The sequence below is a fragment of the Schistosoma haematobium genome, chromosome ZW, assembly GCF_000699445.3.
Source record: "Schistosoma haematobium chromosome ZW, whole genome shotgun sequence".
NCBI classification, from domain to species: domain Eukaryota; kingdom Metazoa; phylum Platyhelminthes; class Trematoda; order Strigeidida; family Schistosomatidae; genus Schistosoma; species Schistosoma haematobium.
In genome coordinates, this window is record NC_067195.1 from 11,955,858 (window position 1) to 11,971,750 (window position 15,893).

The 15,893-nt window shown below is 39.4% G+C and overlaps 1 protein-coding gene across 2 annotated transcripts in view; it reads left to right on the forward strand.

Annotated features, from left to right (window-relative positions):
• The first annotated feature begins 1,905 nt into the window (after nt 1–1,905).
• Nucleotides 1,906–15,893, forward strand: part of MS3_00002789 (uncharacterized protein) — a 28,016-nt gene continuing 14,028 nt past the window's right edge. The window contains exons 1-5 of one of the 2 annotated variants that reach the window (XM_051210412.1): nt 1,906–2,218; nt 2,264–2,348; nt 2,382–2,611; nt 4,669–4,819; nt 4,978–5,235. In XM_051210412.1, the coding sequence (XP_051070403.1) occupies nt 2,177–2,218; nt 2,264–2,348; nt 2,382–2,611; nt 4,669–4,819; nt 4,978–5,235 (766 nt within the window). In that variant the 5' untranslated portion in view covers nt 1,906–2,176. Of the gene's footprint in view, nt 2,349–2,381; nt 2,612–2,649; nt 4,820–4,977; nt 5,236–15,893 lie in introns of both variants that reach the window. The other variant, XM_051210413.1, reaches the window with a different exon arrangement.

The window sequence follows — 15,893 nt, forward strand, 5'->3', positions numbered from 1 at the left end:
AAAGTGGAAACCCAACCGTTATAACATTTGATGAAGTAAAACCGAGCGTTGTAACACTAAGCAACCAACCAATCATCATTCTCGCTCACACATCAGTATGAAATATATGTAAACACAACTGTTCACAGTTTTTTCACCTTTGATGTCATGTTTTGACAAGTTTCTTTGTCACCTAGTTAGACATTAGCTGGAGTTTCACTCAGAATTCTCCTACCATAGACCAGGACTTTGAATCTCTTTGATAGTTGCCATAACTGAATGGCGAGTAGTCTGCATGGAGTGTGTTATATTTATCGTCCACCAATGATCAAAACGTTATTTATTTATTTACATTATTTTTCATTTATTATTAGCTTAACTCAATATTATATTTTTGGCACAATATAGAATTTTCAGCACAAAATATTTCAGCGAGATTCTGTTTCTTATTTCCTGATGGATATCGACGATAAATACTGAGTGGCCGCTAGTTAGATATTAGCATTTCAGAAGTCGACGTCTGAATAATATCCATTCTTTTCAGTGAATATTGCCAGCCATCACGATGTCTCCGATTATACGTGACTGTGACTGCGCGAAGATCGAAATAAAGACCTATTCACTACTTGTCTGGTTTCTTCTATCAATATCACGTCGGGCTCACCAGTTTCGTGGCTTAAGGTAACCCTCGTGCTATTGATAGAAGAAACCAGACGAGTAGTGAATAGGTCTTTATTTCGATCTTCGCGCAGTCACAGTGGAGCGTGGGATTATTTGTTCGGACAAACAAAGCCTCTCAACATTCAATATAAGATAATAGGAAATATAACGCCTATGCAAAGTAAGGAAGTGAATGTATACTTGACCTGTACTGTTTTGGCATATGCTTGGTTGTTTGAGGTCAACTCTTGACCAACCAACCTATGCTGTTACAAATGTAACTTGTACAACAAAAGGTCTCGAACTTTCCACAAACGCATATCATTAATTTATGTAATCAACTGACATAATGATCTGTTAAAACAAACAAGGAAATCTATAACTTGTTGAAATATCTAGATGGCAGGAACAGGTAGCACAGATATTTAGGAAGGCCGCCTTAGATCGAGAAAACATGTGTTTAGCCAGGTGGAAAAGAACCAAACTGTGGAAATACTGACTCATAGTAAGCTTTTAAAAAACGGTTGAGTTAGTGAACGTTTCATGGTGTAGATCACTAATTTCTTGTGTCGAATGATTGAAAGCCTAGTATACTTAGACTCACCAGCTAACGTCAAAGACACACCTCACGGTTAGTATATAACGCGGATCACTTTTTCGTCGTATCCAGGTACCATGGAAATTTTTATAACCGTACAACACAAATGACGTTACCACGAAAGTATATTAGTAAGAGTGTATACAAGAAACAGGTGACCAACACCACCTGGTCCAGTTCATGACATGCAATTAACTGATGCGCGTTAGTTGTCCTTCATTTTGATGAGGATCGGTGAACTGTCCGATATTCAGTGGCCCGACTGCAGGATGATTTGTTTAGGACTCAGTGACATTTCACTAGTCCTGCAACGGCATCAGCAGCACGTACGTCGTAACAACAGTGATGTGACATCATGACCATTTTTAAACCAATGGACAAATTTATGATACTTTCTGACCAAAAACCAACGAAATTTTTATCAAAATAATCACCTCAATATGTGAACAATTAAAGTAACTCGACTGCTTCTACACATTAAAAACATCACAACAGAAGTGATAAGCAACACAGAGTGTCAATCAAATTATTCGAGAAAATTCAAATCTGAGTTCAGTGAATAGGCTCTTGATCTGGAAAGTATAAAACACAAAGTACCTATTAAGAAAAAAATATTGTACTTGGCCTTCTTGATAATGGGAAGATAAACAGACATTATTTAGCGGCAAAAATGAGGAGGTGAATGTCATCGTAATAAAGACTTAAAAATCAATGTTATTGATCGTTTTTGGTGTCGTATATATCATTCACCAAGACGAAAGATTGGAGTATAGCGGGTTAAGCCATGTGCTTGTAGCGCATCATGTGGGTCGTCGACTCACCTTTTCTTTTGTTTTTCTCCTTTCCTCCGCATGTTCACCTGGCTAGACGTGGCCGCTACACTGAGCTACCTTGAAGACTCCGACCTTCACAAGTGTGGCATATTTAGATACCTACCTAATGTCTGCCGACGAATGGATTTCCGCTAAATGCTTGGCGAAAGTACATTTTGAAGCCTCACTATGCATCATCTAAACTCTTTTTTAGTATACATACCCACAAATCGTTCGTAGAGATGTCACTTGTGCCCTGAAAGCATTTAAGGAATTACGTCCCAAGTTCGAAGATTTCAGTAAGTTTAAATATTAATTAATGTACTATGTAGTCCAAAATGATGGAACTTCCCGGAGACTCGTGAGCTTAGACGGCACTATTCCTGTCAGGTATATGGGTTCAACTTACAATATCCCGATTGCAATATTTCTGTTCGAAGCTTATCCACACAAGTCTCCTATGGTTTATGTGAGGCCCACAAATACTATGCAGATAAAGCCGAGTGATTTTGTTGACAGTGCTGGTCTTGTTCAACTGCCGTACATGACAGACTGGAAACATGTGAGTGTTTCTAAGCAGTTAAAGTAGTAACCCTTTAGACTTAACTATCTAAAACACAACAATCTCACCCTAATTTTGATAGGAAGTTTATATGGCTGAATGTACTCCGGACAGCTTAAATGTACTTTCCATTTCCTGATACTGGCTTGTCTCTAAAAATAATCTCTTGAATCCCTTGAAAATGACCAGAAAACATACTGTGGTCATTATTCTTCCAGTGTTATTTGTGAAATATCGTACTACCAGTAACAAGGGTATCTCGTCCCGTAGATTTATATCAATATTTAGAACCTATATAAAACTTCGTATTAAATTTGTGCAATTAGCTTTTCGGTCTTTTAATTTAGTAGCCGCTTCGCGTGTATGGTTATGCGAAAACAAAAATATATCTAATAGAAACTTTGTTGTGTACAACTAAACATTTTTTTGTTCGATGGATTAAAAACAAAAGGGGTAGATCCAGTACGCATACCAATGTGCTTGTATCATTAGTTTTGTATTTGTTAATTTCGAGTGGTTACTTCCAGGCTTACTCTTATAAACCGACTTAATCACAGTAGCTAATAACTCCAGCTGCTGAACTGGAACATTTGTCCAGTCAACCAACTGTGTACAAATAACACAGAACTTAGGAAAAAGCTTGGATTGATCCGAGGTGCTACACTTTAAATTAACATAATAACCGAACTAACAACTGGAGAATAAATGGAGGAGAAAGTGTCATCCTATTATTATGATTATAGTAATACTAAGTAAAAAATACAGCCCGGAATAAATGAGGAAAATAAGGAATGAAAAACTGAAGCAATATTGCTTTAAACTCATAGGAAGTCGTATGATCTGTCTTATAATTCAGTTACTAATAGATGCTACTGGTGCTTGACCAACCTAACGATATAGTGAGATAAGATGGATTGAGTAGAAAATAAAGACCTACCTGAATTTCCTGTTAGTAAGATAGAGATAAATGCATTCAATAAGTCACGAGGCACTTGATATAACTCCAACTAGTCTTTCGAACGTTCTATAAAAATATTAAAGTACATTTTATAACTTCCAAATGCAAGATAATAATCGAGGACTGGTCAATTCTGGTACTCACTGTAACTACAGAAAAGCAACTTATCTATTATTTCGCTTATCTAGGTTTTGTATCAGTTTTTGCAAGCCAACAGCTGGTGGTGAAATTCTAGAAATCACAACCTATGTTGTCTATCTTCCATTATTTATCATATTAACAAGATATCTGATTACCTGTTGAGACTCTATTGTACTACACAGTTGTTCAAAGTGTTTCTGGTGCAATGTTTTGATCAATTGTTGTAAATATGGGTCTGGTAAAATGAACAGGATGTATTTTACTTTCCAAGACACTGTCTATACGAATATACAGTACTGTAGACGAAACAGGTTAGGAAAAAGTGCATAGGTTAATTTACGGTTGTTACTCTTGTCATTTGCTGTTACATAAATCTAAGGAAGTATGATCTTCCTATCTGATTTCTTGGAAACTAGCAGTCAGTATATGGCGTAAGTAAGTATTATGGTTATCCTATGTGGTGCGACTAGACACCTGTAAAGCTAACAAATGCATGAACTTATTTTTCTCAAGATTATTAAACACCACATCCCTGTTTATCACTGGTTCATCTTTCTCTGTATCCATCTTGACATATTTTTCACTTTTATTTTGAGGATACAAATTGTGGCTCTTCAAGTGTATCTTGATACAAAATATACCATAGCAAGCGAAACTACAATATTGGAAATGATTAGGAGAGGATAAGTTCACAATAATAATTAATATATTAACCAGGATAGCATGTATTAATAGATACAGTAATTCGTACGCAACGTAAAACCTGGGACATATTTTATCGTTTCAAGTCCCCACATCAAAGAGTAATTAACCAGTCTAAAGCTAGTAATATTTCATGTTAATTACTTTTCTACTTAAAATACTGATTTCGTGGTCTTATAATTTTTTTATTACTGTATTTCACTCAGAGTTTGGTTTCTTGTCGTTAATCCCCATTTATTTTGTTTACAACTAACAGCCAGATGCAGATCTAGTTGAATTAATATCAGTTTTACAGGCTGTGTTTGGTGAGACATCTCCAGTATTTTCTAAATCTGCTCCCATCACAAAACGGCAAATTTTAAATCCTCCGTCAAATCCCCAATGCATTGGTTCAATGCCTTATCCAGGTCGGTTATCGTTATTGTTCTTAGTTAATAATACGAGTTCTAGTCACTATAGTAATTTTAAACCACCTATCCTTTTTTATCCTACTTTAATGTACGATTTACATTGTTTTATTGTAAATTAAAATCACAAGTATATTACTCTATTTGTTTTATGTAAGGTTCCTTATCACAACCTCCTATTCCTGTCATACCGAATGATCAAACTTCTAATGTGTATCTACCCCAGCTTGGTACCGGATGGCAGATACCCGGTTCTGTACCCGTACTTCCCAATATACCTATGCCTCAGTTGCCCAATTTTGCCAATCCTTTTACTCAAGCGACAAATTCAAATATGTACTCTATGTCAAGTCAAAATATTCCAATGCCAGTATGCCCAGATGCATCTGCTACATCCAACATACCATATAGTATCAGTAAATATAATTTATATTATTTTTAATATTAGATTTATGTTTGTAAGTATTCCAACGATTTCAATATTTTAGTCTGACGATGTATGTCGATTCTCAAGAAAATGTTCATAGCAAAAGTAGTATGATATACGTAGACGCCTTAACCAGTCGTATTTTGATGTTCTGAGTAGAATGATTTATCATATGTAGTAACCTTATTATATATGGATGCTGTTTTTGTTGTTCTTTTTCGAGTATATAAAGACATCAAAAAAATCATCCCAATAGTTGTTTGTGTTAAACATTTATTAGTTATAAAGTAGTTATTATTAAAAATGTATCTAGCTACACTCTTGGCGTCTGACACTTATTCTTATATGTGTAGATTTCTGATGGCCAGTTTTTATATAACTCGAAACATTGTTCAAAATGACTTTATTTCCACCTCAAATCAATCGCATGCCCTATTTCTGTAGATGATGGTGTAATTTTCAAGTTTTTAAGGTTGTTAGAAAATTTCCATGAAAATTTTCCCATAAATTTTTTATGAGTGGTTCGCCTCCAGCTCACATAGTTTTACTATCCTCCTACTTCAATATCATGACATTATGAATTTCAGCCTCTGCCAAGGAAGTCCTACTCACTGCCTTCTCGTGGTGGGGGTGTTGTTTATGAAATTGAGAGGACGAAAGGCGAATGTCCGGTGCTTTAACCGGGAAACCCTGATTCCAAACCAATGGTGCACACAAGCTCCAGTATCCTGAAGGAACAAATCGCGTATGAACCAATTGTTGATCACTAGCTACCACGGGACTGCATCTCCCCACGTTGCTCCACTGCCTTGTGGCCAGACCTTTAGGTCAAAGGCTCGGGGTGTGGCTCCCTAGGAAAACCACCTGCTTCGGTCTGGGCACCCGGGGAGTATCACAGCCCACACACAAATAAAATGAAAATGGCTATATTTACTGAAAATTCTATTCTCGCGTCTAGTGCTTCCAGGTTTTCCATAGTGGTCTAGCTTCAATTGACTCATGATCTCAACTATTAAAATTACTATAATATCCACACAAAAACCCCTTCCAATACAAATATACATCAATTCACTCTAGAAAATTCCTCAGCACTATATATGGGACTTTATAATTGTATAAAATGTAATAGAACATATTCTAAAACGATAATCACATTTAAGGCTAACAAGCCTTTTAAACATTACAGTGTACCAATTTAAGATAGTTGATAAAATTAACTAGAATTTATTAAACTGAATAATGTATAATGATAATTTGAATCAGTTTATAGGTCATTCGAAATTGTAAAATAAGATGAAAGAGAAATACTATTATAATTACAATTTAAATTACGTAGTATAGTCGAATTATTGTATGAATTCATTAAGTAAAGTAGAATCAGTACTAATTAAATTAACAATAACAATAATAAAACAATAATCCTCATGATGCTCCATTGCCTTGTGGGTCAGACGTTTAGATCAAAGGCTCGGGGTGTGGCCCCTAAGAAAACCATCTGCTTCGGTCTGGGTATGCGGGCAGTATCACAGCCCACACACAAAATGAAAATGACTATATTTACTGAGAATTCTATTCTCGCTTCGATTTACCGTCAAACAATTCACATTATTATTATTATTATTATTATTATTATTATTATTATTATTATTATTATTATTATTATTTACTACGTCATTTACTCACTCTCTTTTATTCCCACTTTATGTATCCTTATTTTTCGACTTATACAGCAGCTCACCTATGGTGGAAACTCGGTTCTGTCTAAACGTTCTCGAGTCACTGTCAGGTTGAAAATTGTATGTTGCAACCAAATACGAATACTCAAGCAGTTTTTCTGAAAACACGTGCACCATTCAAACTGGTTGCCTTCAACGTTCGCACATTTATGCAGGTCGAACAACAGATAGGGCTGGCTATGTCTTTAGAAAGTCTTAATATCGACGTCTGTTGTCCATTTGAGACCCGTATTCAAGACTGGTGAATTACTACAAATTCGCTCTCCATCTGTCACTTCAAAAAGCTTGTTTTACGTGCGCTGATCTGGGAACCTTGTGACATCTTCGTCTGGTCTTCCTGGCGTTGGTGTCGCACTAAGCGCTAGAGCTGAGCCAGCACTAATCGACTGGATCCCCATTAACAGTCAGTTATGCGCTGTTAGATTAGAAAGTTCTATCAAAGTGAGCAGAAATCGGCGTGAGAAACGATGTCTTTTCGTCATCTCCGCCTATGCCCCGACAGATTGCAGCCCGGATGCAATCAAGGATGAATTTTACCACCAATTGTCTGTTCTCCAGAAAGTGCGTTCGACAGATATTGTAGTACTAGCCGGAGACTTGAATGCTCAGGTCGGGCGTCTAGGCACAGAAGAGAGTCGTTTAGGTGGCCGATGGGGACTCGTTAGTCGCAGGTCAGATAACGGGGACCGTCTACTGCAACTGTGCACAGACCACAACCTGTTTCTGGCTAGCACTAACTTTCGGCACAGTCATCGCCGATGTGCCACCTGGCATCCTCCCTCTGCATCCCAAGCATGGACTCAGATTGATCACATCGCGATCAGCTACCGCTGGCGTGGTTGTGTACAAGACTGCCGCTCCTTTTGGAGTACCTATCTGGACTCTGATCATGCCCTGGTCTGCGCCAATCTTACGTTACTTTTCCGTGGCCAGCGAATTGATCGTCAAAAACGGATTGATGTCAGTAAATTGGTTGCAGCTTATATTGCAACTAAGTATCAAACCAAGCTAGGTTTTAGGCTAGCTACCATCCTTTCGTAGAGTATAGATGAGCATTGGCTGCAACTGCATGACGCTATGGAAATGGCGACTAAAGCCGCTTGAGGCTTGGCGAAACGTCCCGCTTATAAGCACTGGGTTTCTTCAGGCTCCTTACAACTCATCGAGACCCATCGGTCTACTCCGGTTGACCGTGAGTTTAACCACAAACGATGTTACGTAATGAAATTGGACAAAGCTTGCGTAAGGACCGAGAAGCCTGGTGGTCGGAGCGTGCTAATGAGCTGGAAGCAGCAGCTGCATCTAGTAATTACCGGAAGCTCTTCCAACTCATACGAGCCACTGGCAGCAAGAAGTCTGATGTCAGCAAAACAATCTGCGAGGATGATGGGATGCCAATCACTAACATCCATCGACGACTTGGACGATGGGCAGAATTCTTCGAAGGGCAGTTCAACTGGGCTGCTGCTCCTGCAACATCGGTCGGACTTTCCTGCCCTCCATGGCCGGTGACGACTGATCCACCAAATGAGTCAAGGAACTCCAACTCTTGAAGTGCTACAAATCACCGGGTCCAGATGACTTGCCTCCGGCCCTTTTTAAACATGGTGGTGACTTTTTGGTTAAGGAACTGTCTGAGTTGTTCACAAAAGTTTGGCAGTTAGAGAGTGTTCCAACATCATGGAATGAGTCGATAATCGTCCCTATCTTTAAAAAAGGTTCACGTCATCTATGCAAGAACTATCGGGGGATAAGTCTACTTCCGATTGCGTCCAAACTATTGGCTTCCGTCATACTTCGTAGGTTGTTCAAAACCCGAGAAAAATTGACTCGCGAGGAGCAGGCTGGTTTTCGTTCCGGTCGAGAATGTATTGATCATATCCTCCGCCAAATGTTAGAACACCGTCATACTTATCACAGGCCAAAAGTCGTAGATTTTTGACATTAGGGCTGCCTTCAATTCGTTGGACAGAACTGTTCTCTGGGATTGTCTCTTGAAGAAGGCTGTGCCTGTGAAGTTTAATAACATTCTAAAAGCCCTATATACAAACACCTCAGGTAGAGTGAGGGCATACAACTGTTATGTCCCGATAAGCATAATGAATGGTAACTTTTGGAATCCGTTTATGGACCAATACTATGTGTATATTTTATCGTATAATTGTTAAATAACTACACTATTCATACTCATGTCCCCCTTATTATGAGCTTTATTTTGACCTATGAACTGTTCTACGATTTACCATTCTTGAATTATGCCCTGTCTATTAATCACTATCTCCCATATTCACAGCCACATTTGGCCAAATCTTGTACAAATGTTGTTTCCTATTTTATGGTACGATGTGGTCTGTCTAGTTGATATATAAACCGTGTATGTTTAAAATAAATGATTCATATCACAGAGGCTGAGATTGGTGTTCTGGATCTAATTGGATGGGATAGGCAGCAAGCAGGACCGATAAGTACTTTAGACTGCTCGTACAGGTTTCGCGCGTCATTGGTCCGATCGATAATTCACTGCTCTCTAATTGGCGGTACCATTACGTTATCATTAACAGGGCACACGGGCCACGAGTTACAACAGTAACCACCTTTCTCCATTGTTCCATTCAAGCAGTGGGGTTAGACAGGGCTGTCCAATCTCACCACCACCGATGACATTCTGGAAACAACTATGATGGATGTAGGCAATGGCGGCGTGAATCTGTTGCCTGGAGAAAGACTTCCCGACCTTGAGCATGCGGATGATATTGTCTTACTGTGTGATAATGCCCAAGCCCCATGCATTCCAAACTTAATCAGTCGGCAATCTGTGTCCGTAGGTATGGTATGTGCTTTGCACCTTCGAATTGCAAAGTACTTCTACAAGACTGGCAGGATTGTAATCCTGTACTCACGCTGGATGGTGAGCAGATAGAAGTAGTCGAGAGGTTCGTGTATCTGGGTAGCTGCATAAGTGCTGGTGGTGGCATGAGTAATGAGATCAATCCACGTATAGTGAAAGCCAGAGCGGCTTATGCCAATTTGGGCCACCTTTGGCGCCTTCGTGATGTTAGTCTGGCTGTAAAAGGTCGGATCTACAACGCGTCGGTGAGAGCAGTTTTGCTCTATGCTTGTGAAACCTGGCCTCTCCGAGTTGAGGATGTTGGACGACTCTCTGTGTTCGATCATCGTTGTCTCCGAAGGATTGCTGACATCCCATGGCAACATCATGTTAGTAATGCAGAGGTTCGGCATCGTGTGTTCGGGCACAGAGATGATAATTCAATTGGTGTCGCCATCTTGAAACACCGACTTCGATGGCTTGGACATGTTCTACGAATGTCGTCCCAGAGAATTCCTCGTTGTACATTATTTGCCGATGTTGGGACTGGTTGTAAAAAGCGTAGAGGTGATCAGTGTATGACATGGTGTCGTGGTATGAAAGAAAGCTGCAAAGGGCTGACTTCTGTTGGTCTTCGGCTCCCTGGTTGGGGTCCGAGAGATGGTGCTACACAGTGGCTAGAGACGTTATCAGATATGGCTCAGAATAGAAGCCAGTGGCGATCCTGCTGTGACCTTCTTTTACTTTCTGCATAAAAAGTGGTTGTATCTCCCTTAACTGAAATTCTTCTGGTTATACCTTTCCATTTCCCCCATTATCATTATTACTATCATTATCATCTCACTACCATACACTAATCTGTGGTCGTTATTGTTCTCTATTTTCTCTTATACACACCTTACATTCTTTTCCTCTTCCAATTCTCATTGTTATTGTGTGGCGCATATGTATCTGGTGCCCCCTTGTACCAATATTTATGTGTTCAAATAAATAAACTGCTAGCCACCATCCATTTCTTCCATAAAGCTTGTAGCACAATAGTTTCATCGAGACAGTCGCCAGAGAATACATGTATCTGATAAGTCTTGCGGATTTGAACGCTGTATTCGTCTCCTAAGCTATTCTGTAACCCCCAAGCTAGAACTATACAGCGACCTGAACACGAGAGAGAAGACTCAAAGTACGCGAGAATTAGTTTACTCCAAGGTTCATTTTATTACGGAAAATATAGGGTTTTTATAACATTTTAAATGTCCTTGGGTCGCTGGAATATTCTGGAATGCTACTAATCATAGTAGTGGTGTAGCAGCCAACCAATCAGAGCCTCTGCGTGTGACGTTTCGCTCCCTTGATATTTCTGGCCAAGACTCCAAGTGAACGCTGATTGGACGAACGCTTCTTAGTGTTTCCTGATGCTTGCTTGTCTTTTGCAAGCAATTTTCTGGATCACCCCAACGGTATCCCAACTAAGACTGACCAAAATTCAGTCAATAAGACGAACAGTAGGATAATTTAGAGTCTTACAAGATAAATAACTGGGAAAACACACTGTTTTGGTCGAAGTTTAACTAATTAATTTTTTACGTGTAATTATCACATTTAGCCTATACTCAGGACGGGAAGTTTAAAATCTAAACATTCAGTGCAACTTTTACACAGAAATTAGTTCTTAATTCAAAACTGAACGAGATCTTAAAGTACTGAGTTTGGCTTCTTGTCATTTCTTGATTCCAAACTAAAGTGCTAAACAGTTTTATAATACTCTCTAGTTTTTATCGGTTCTGTCAACTGTGATATCAGTTGTTAATTGTGGAGAATTATATTCGAAATAATCTTAGCCGTTGAAATTCAAATGATTCCAACGTTTCACCTTGCAAACTGGTCCGAACTTTTTCAGGGCGATGATCAAAATCAATGATTATCAAAGAGTATATAAAGTTTAGTAATAAAAATCACACTAATGGTGCTTGTCCAACCATTTTTTTGCTTTGTGTATAGTTAGATCATGTGACAATTTGATGTTCAATAGTTCATCATGTGAAGATCCATAAGCGTGTGTGTATGTGTATCAATCTATCGTTGTCGTTAAAAATAGTACAAAAGTGAAAACTCCGTCTACGACCAAATTAATCGTTTTAGTTTAATAAGAAAAACTAACAGTACATATGGGTAAAATAATCTAGTTATGTGATTAAATGAAATATAATCGGAAATAAATCCACGTTGACTAAATAACCTTTAATTTTGTTAAGAATACGCTTTGTTATGGTTTAGACTGGATGGATATTCAGACCCATGCATTTAATTGTTGATTAACAGTTACCATGGTGTAATTCCGTCTGTAGCACTTCTAGGGTTACTGTAGGTCCCAAGCCTGGGTAAAGGAAGAGGGTTGCGAATGGGGTCAGCAACCCCATCCCGTAGAAAAAACATCCTTGCTAAAAAAAACACCAATCAGAATAAACAAACTAGAGTATTTAAATTCTGACCTCCGAGTGGAAGGAAGAATTATGGTGAGAGCCGAGATTCTTCGGAAGTTACGGAGCAAACGCCACTTCTAACAACAACAGCAACAATCTTCGTAGATACAGGGAATGTTCGAACAATATGGGAAACTGGAAGGACTAATCAAATAGCTACGGAAATGAGAAGATACAACTTAGTTGTTCTCAGATTCGGTGAAACCCATTAGACCCAATCTGGACAAGAAAGTTTAGATTTAGGAGAGATGCTGTGGTACCCTGGTCACGAAGAAGAAAATGCTCCGCGCACTCGGGGAGTTTCTCTGATGCTGTCTGAAGTGGCACATAATGCACTTATAGCACGGGAATCTCATGAACACAGGCTCTTCAAAACAAGGAGAAAAGTAATCAATGAATGTTACCCCGTGTTATGCACCCACCAATGATAGCAACGACGACGATAAAGATCATTTTTAAAATAGACTGCAACTGATCATAGAGAAGTGCCCAAAAAGGGACCTGATTATCCTGATGGGAGACCTAAACGCCAAAGTCGGAATGGACAACACCGGGTATGAAGATATCATGGGACGACATAGACTGGGAGAAAGAAACGAGAATGGGGAGAGATTTGCGAATTTATATGCATTCAACAAAATGGTTATAGATGGCACAATATTCCCTCACAAACGCATACACAAAGCTACATGGGTCCCACCGGATCACTACAGGGAATCAGATCGATCATATTTGTATCACTAAAAAATCCAGAAGAACAATGAAAGGCGTGAGAACCAGGTGAGTAGCTGACATAGCCTCAGATCATTACCTGGTGGTTGCCAAGATGAAATTGAAGCTAAATAAGCAAGAGACAACTGGGGAGACAACATTACAAAGGTTTAATACAGCCTTCCTTAGACATATTGACAAACTCAACAAATTCAAGATAACTCTCAACAACAGGTTCCAAGCCTTACAAGATCCACTCAAAGAAGAGGAAACTACTATGAAGGACATTTGGAAAGGGATCAGAAAAGCACTGACTTCAACGTGTCAGGAGGTTCCGGATCGCAAGATGCATCGTCGTAAGGAATGGGTCTCTATAGAAACCCTGGTCAAGTTTCAAGAAAGAAAGAACAAGAAGAAAACAATTAACAGCAGCTGAACAAGAGCAGAGAAAGTTAAGACAAAAGCTGAATACACAGAGGCAAACAAGCAAATGATGAGCATTGGAGCTGACAAGTAGAAATACGTGGAAGAGCTAGAAACAACAGCGGAAAAAGCTGCAAGGGAAGGAAATATGAAACAACTATATGACACAACGAAGAACATAGCAGAGAGACCGGTCAAGGACTGAGGAGGCAAGCCAATCACTGAGGTTCAAGAACAGAGGAACAAATGGGTAGAACCTTTTGAAAACCCTAGTGGATCAGCCACACTGTACCCACCGGACATCGAAGCAGCACCTACAGGCCTTCCTATAGCTGTCGCTCCACCAACGATCGAAGAAATCAGGATGTCCATCAGACAAATCAAGATTGGGAAAGCGACAGGACCTGACAATATCCCAGTCGAAGTACTAAAGTCACACATAGAAGTAACTTCAAACATACTCCACATTAGTTTCAGGAAGATTTGGAAGGAAATACAAGTGCCGACGGACTGGAAAAAAGGACACCTCATCAAGATACCAAATAAAGATCTGAGCAAGTGTGAGAACCACAGAGGCACCACACTACTGTCAGTACCGGAAAAAGTTCTCAACGAGGCGTTACTGAACCAGATGAAAGATTTAGTAGACACCCAGCTTCGAGATCGACATGCCGGATTCCGTGAGGATAGGTGGTGCAAAGATCAAATCGCGACACTACGGACCATCGTTGAACAATAGATTGAATGGAATTCGTCACCACACATCAACTTCCTGGACTATGAGAAAGCATTTGATAGTGTGGATAGAAGAACTTTATGGAAACTTCTTCGACACTATGGTGTATCTGAAAAAGTCGTCAACATCATCCAGAATTCATACGATGGACTATACTGAGAAGTCGTGCATGAAGGACAGCTGACAGACTCATTCCAAATGAAAACCAGAGTCAAACAAGGCTGCTTACTCATTCTCATTTTTCTAGTGGTTGATTAAATTATGATGACGTCCACATCTGAGGGGAAGCACGGAATACAATCGACAACGTGAATGCAACTAGACGATTTGGGCTTTGCAGATGATCTCATCTTTTTATCCAATACACAAGAACAAATGCAGGTGAAGACAGTCAGTGTGGCAGCAACCTCTACATCAGTAGGCCTCAACACACATAAGGGAAAAAGCAAGATCCTTAAATACAACATGGAGAACACCAATCCAATCACACTCGATGGAGAAGCTCTGGAAGAGGTGAAAACTTTCACATACCTGGACATCGTCATTGATGAATAAGGGTGATCTGATGCAGACCTAAAAGCAAGGATTGGCAAATCAAGAGCATCATTCACACAGTTGAAGAACATATGGAACTCAAAACAACTTCCAACCAATATTGAAGTCAGAATCTTCAATACGAACGTCAAGACAGCTCTACTGTACAGATCTGAAACGTAGAGAACCACTACAACCATCATCAAAAACGTACATGTATTTCTAAACAGTTGTCTACGCAAGGTACTCAATGTCTGTTTACCGAGTACCATCAGCAACAGCCTACTGTGTAACAGAACAAGCCAGCTTCCAGCTGAGGAGGAAATTAGGAAAAGACGTTGGAAGTGGATGGGACGCACATCAAACTGCGTCACGAGGCAAGCACTAACTTGGAATCCTAAAGAGAAAAGGGAAAGAGGAAAACCAACGAACACACTGCATCGAGAATTGGAAGCAGACATCAAAAAGATGAATCGCAACTGGATATATATATATATATATATATATATATATATATATATATATATTATCAAGTTATTTAATTGTAAGCTTGCATTAATAGCACCAAAACAATTTTTTCATCATAAGCGCTCATAGTAGATCTATAGAGTATGATTGTGAACTAGCTGATACCGAATGCTGTTACGAGCGTGTGTGTGTTTATCACTTACGGGTTGCCCACACCGTGGGAGGATATTTTTCAGGTACTTGTTGATCTGAAATCGTGGTCGCATTGCCCAAGAGATAACTTCTTGAAAGAGTCCCCATGGTTTTTTGTGGTTATTTTTAGCTGTACTAATTGGCCACCAGCAACTGAAATCCGTGTGGTAAGGTGTGCTTTTTTCAGGGTTGACCTCTAAACCCTTCCGTTGTGAGGACTCAAAATTTTGGTTGTTTGAGGAAAGCATCTTGCCGCCGCCACAATCCTGTACAGTTGATAGATTGACTCCGCCCTCGGACCGTAGCTTGCTACTTTTAGTCTTACCGTCCACTTCAATCTAGCTGTTTGGTATAATAATACGATATTAAAGCCTTGACTGTCATGTCAAGATAGCAGCTGCAATTAAGGGAGTTGTGGTTTAGTAACCAAATAATTTAACTGCTGAGTTGCTTCACTCGTTCAAACTTCTCCAACCAAATATTACTCATATTGAAGTGAACGAGAACTCGGTGGGGATAATCAATTTACTATTTACTGCA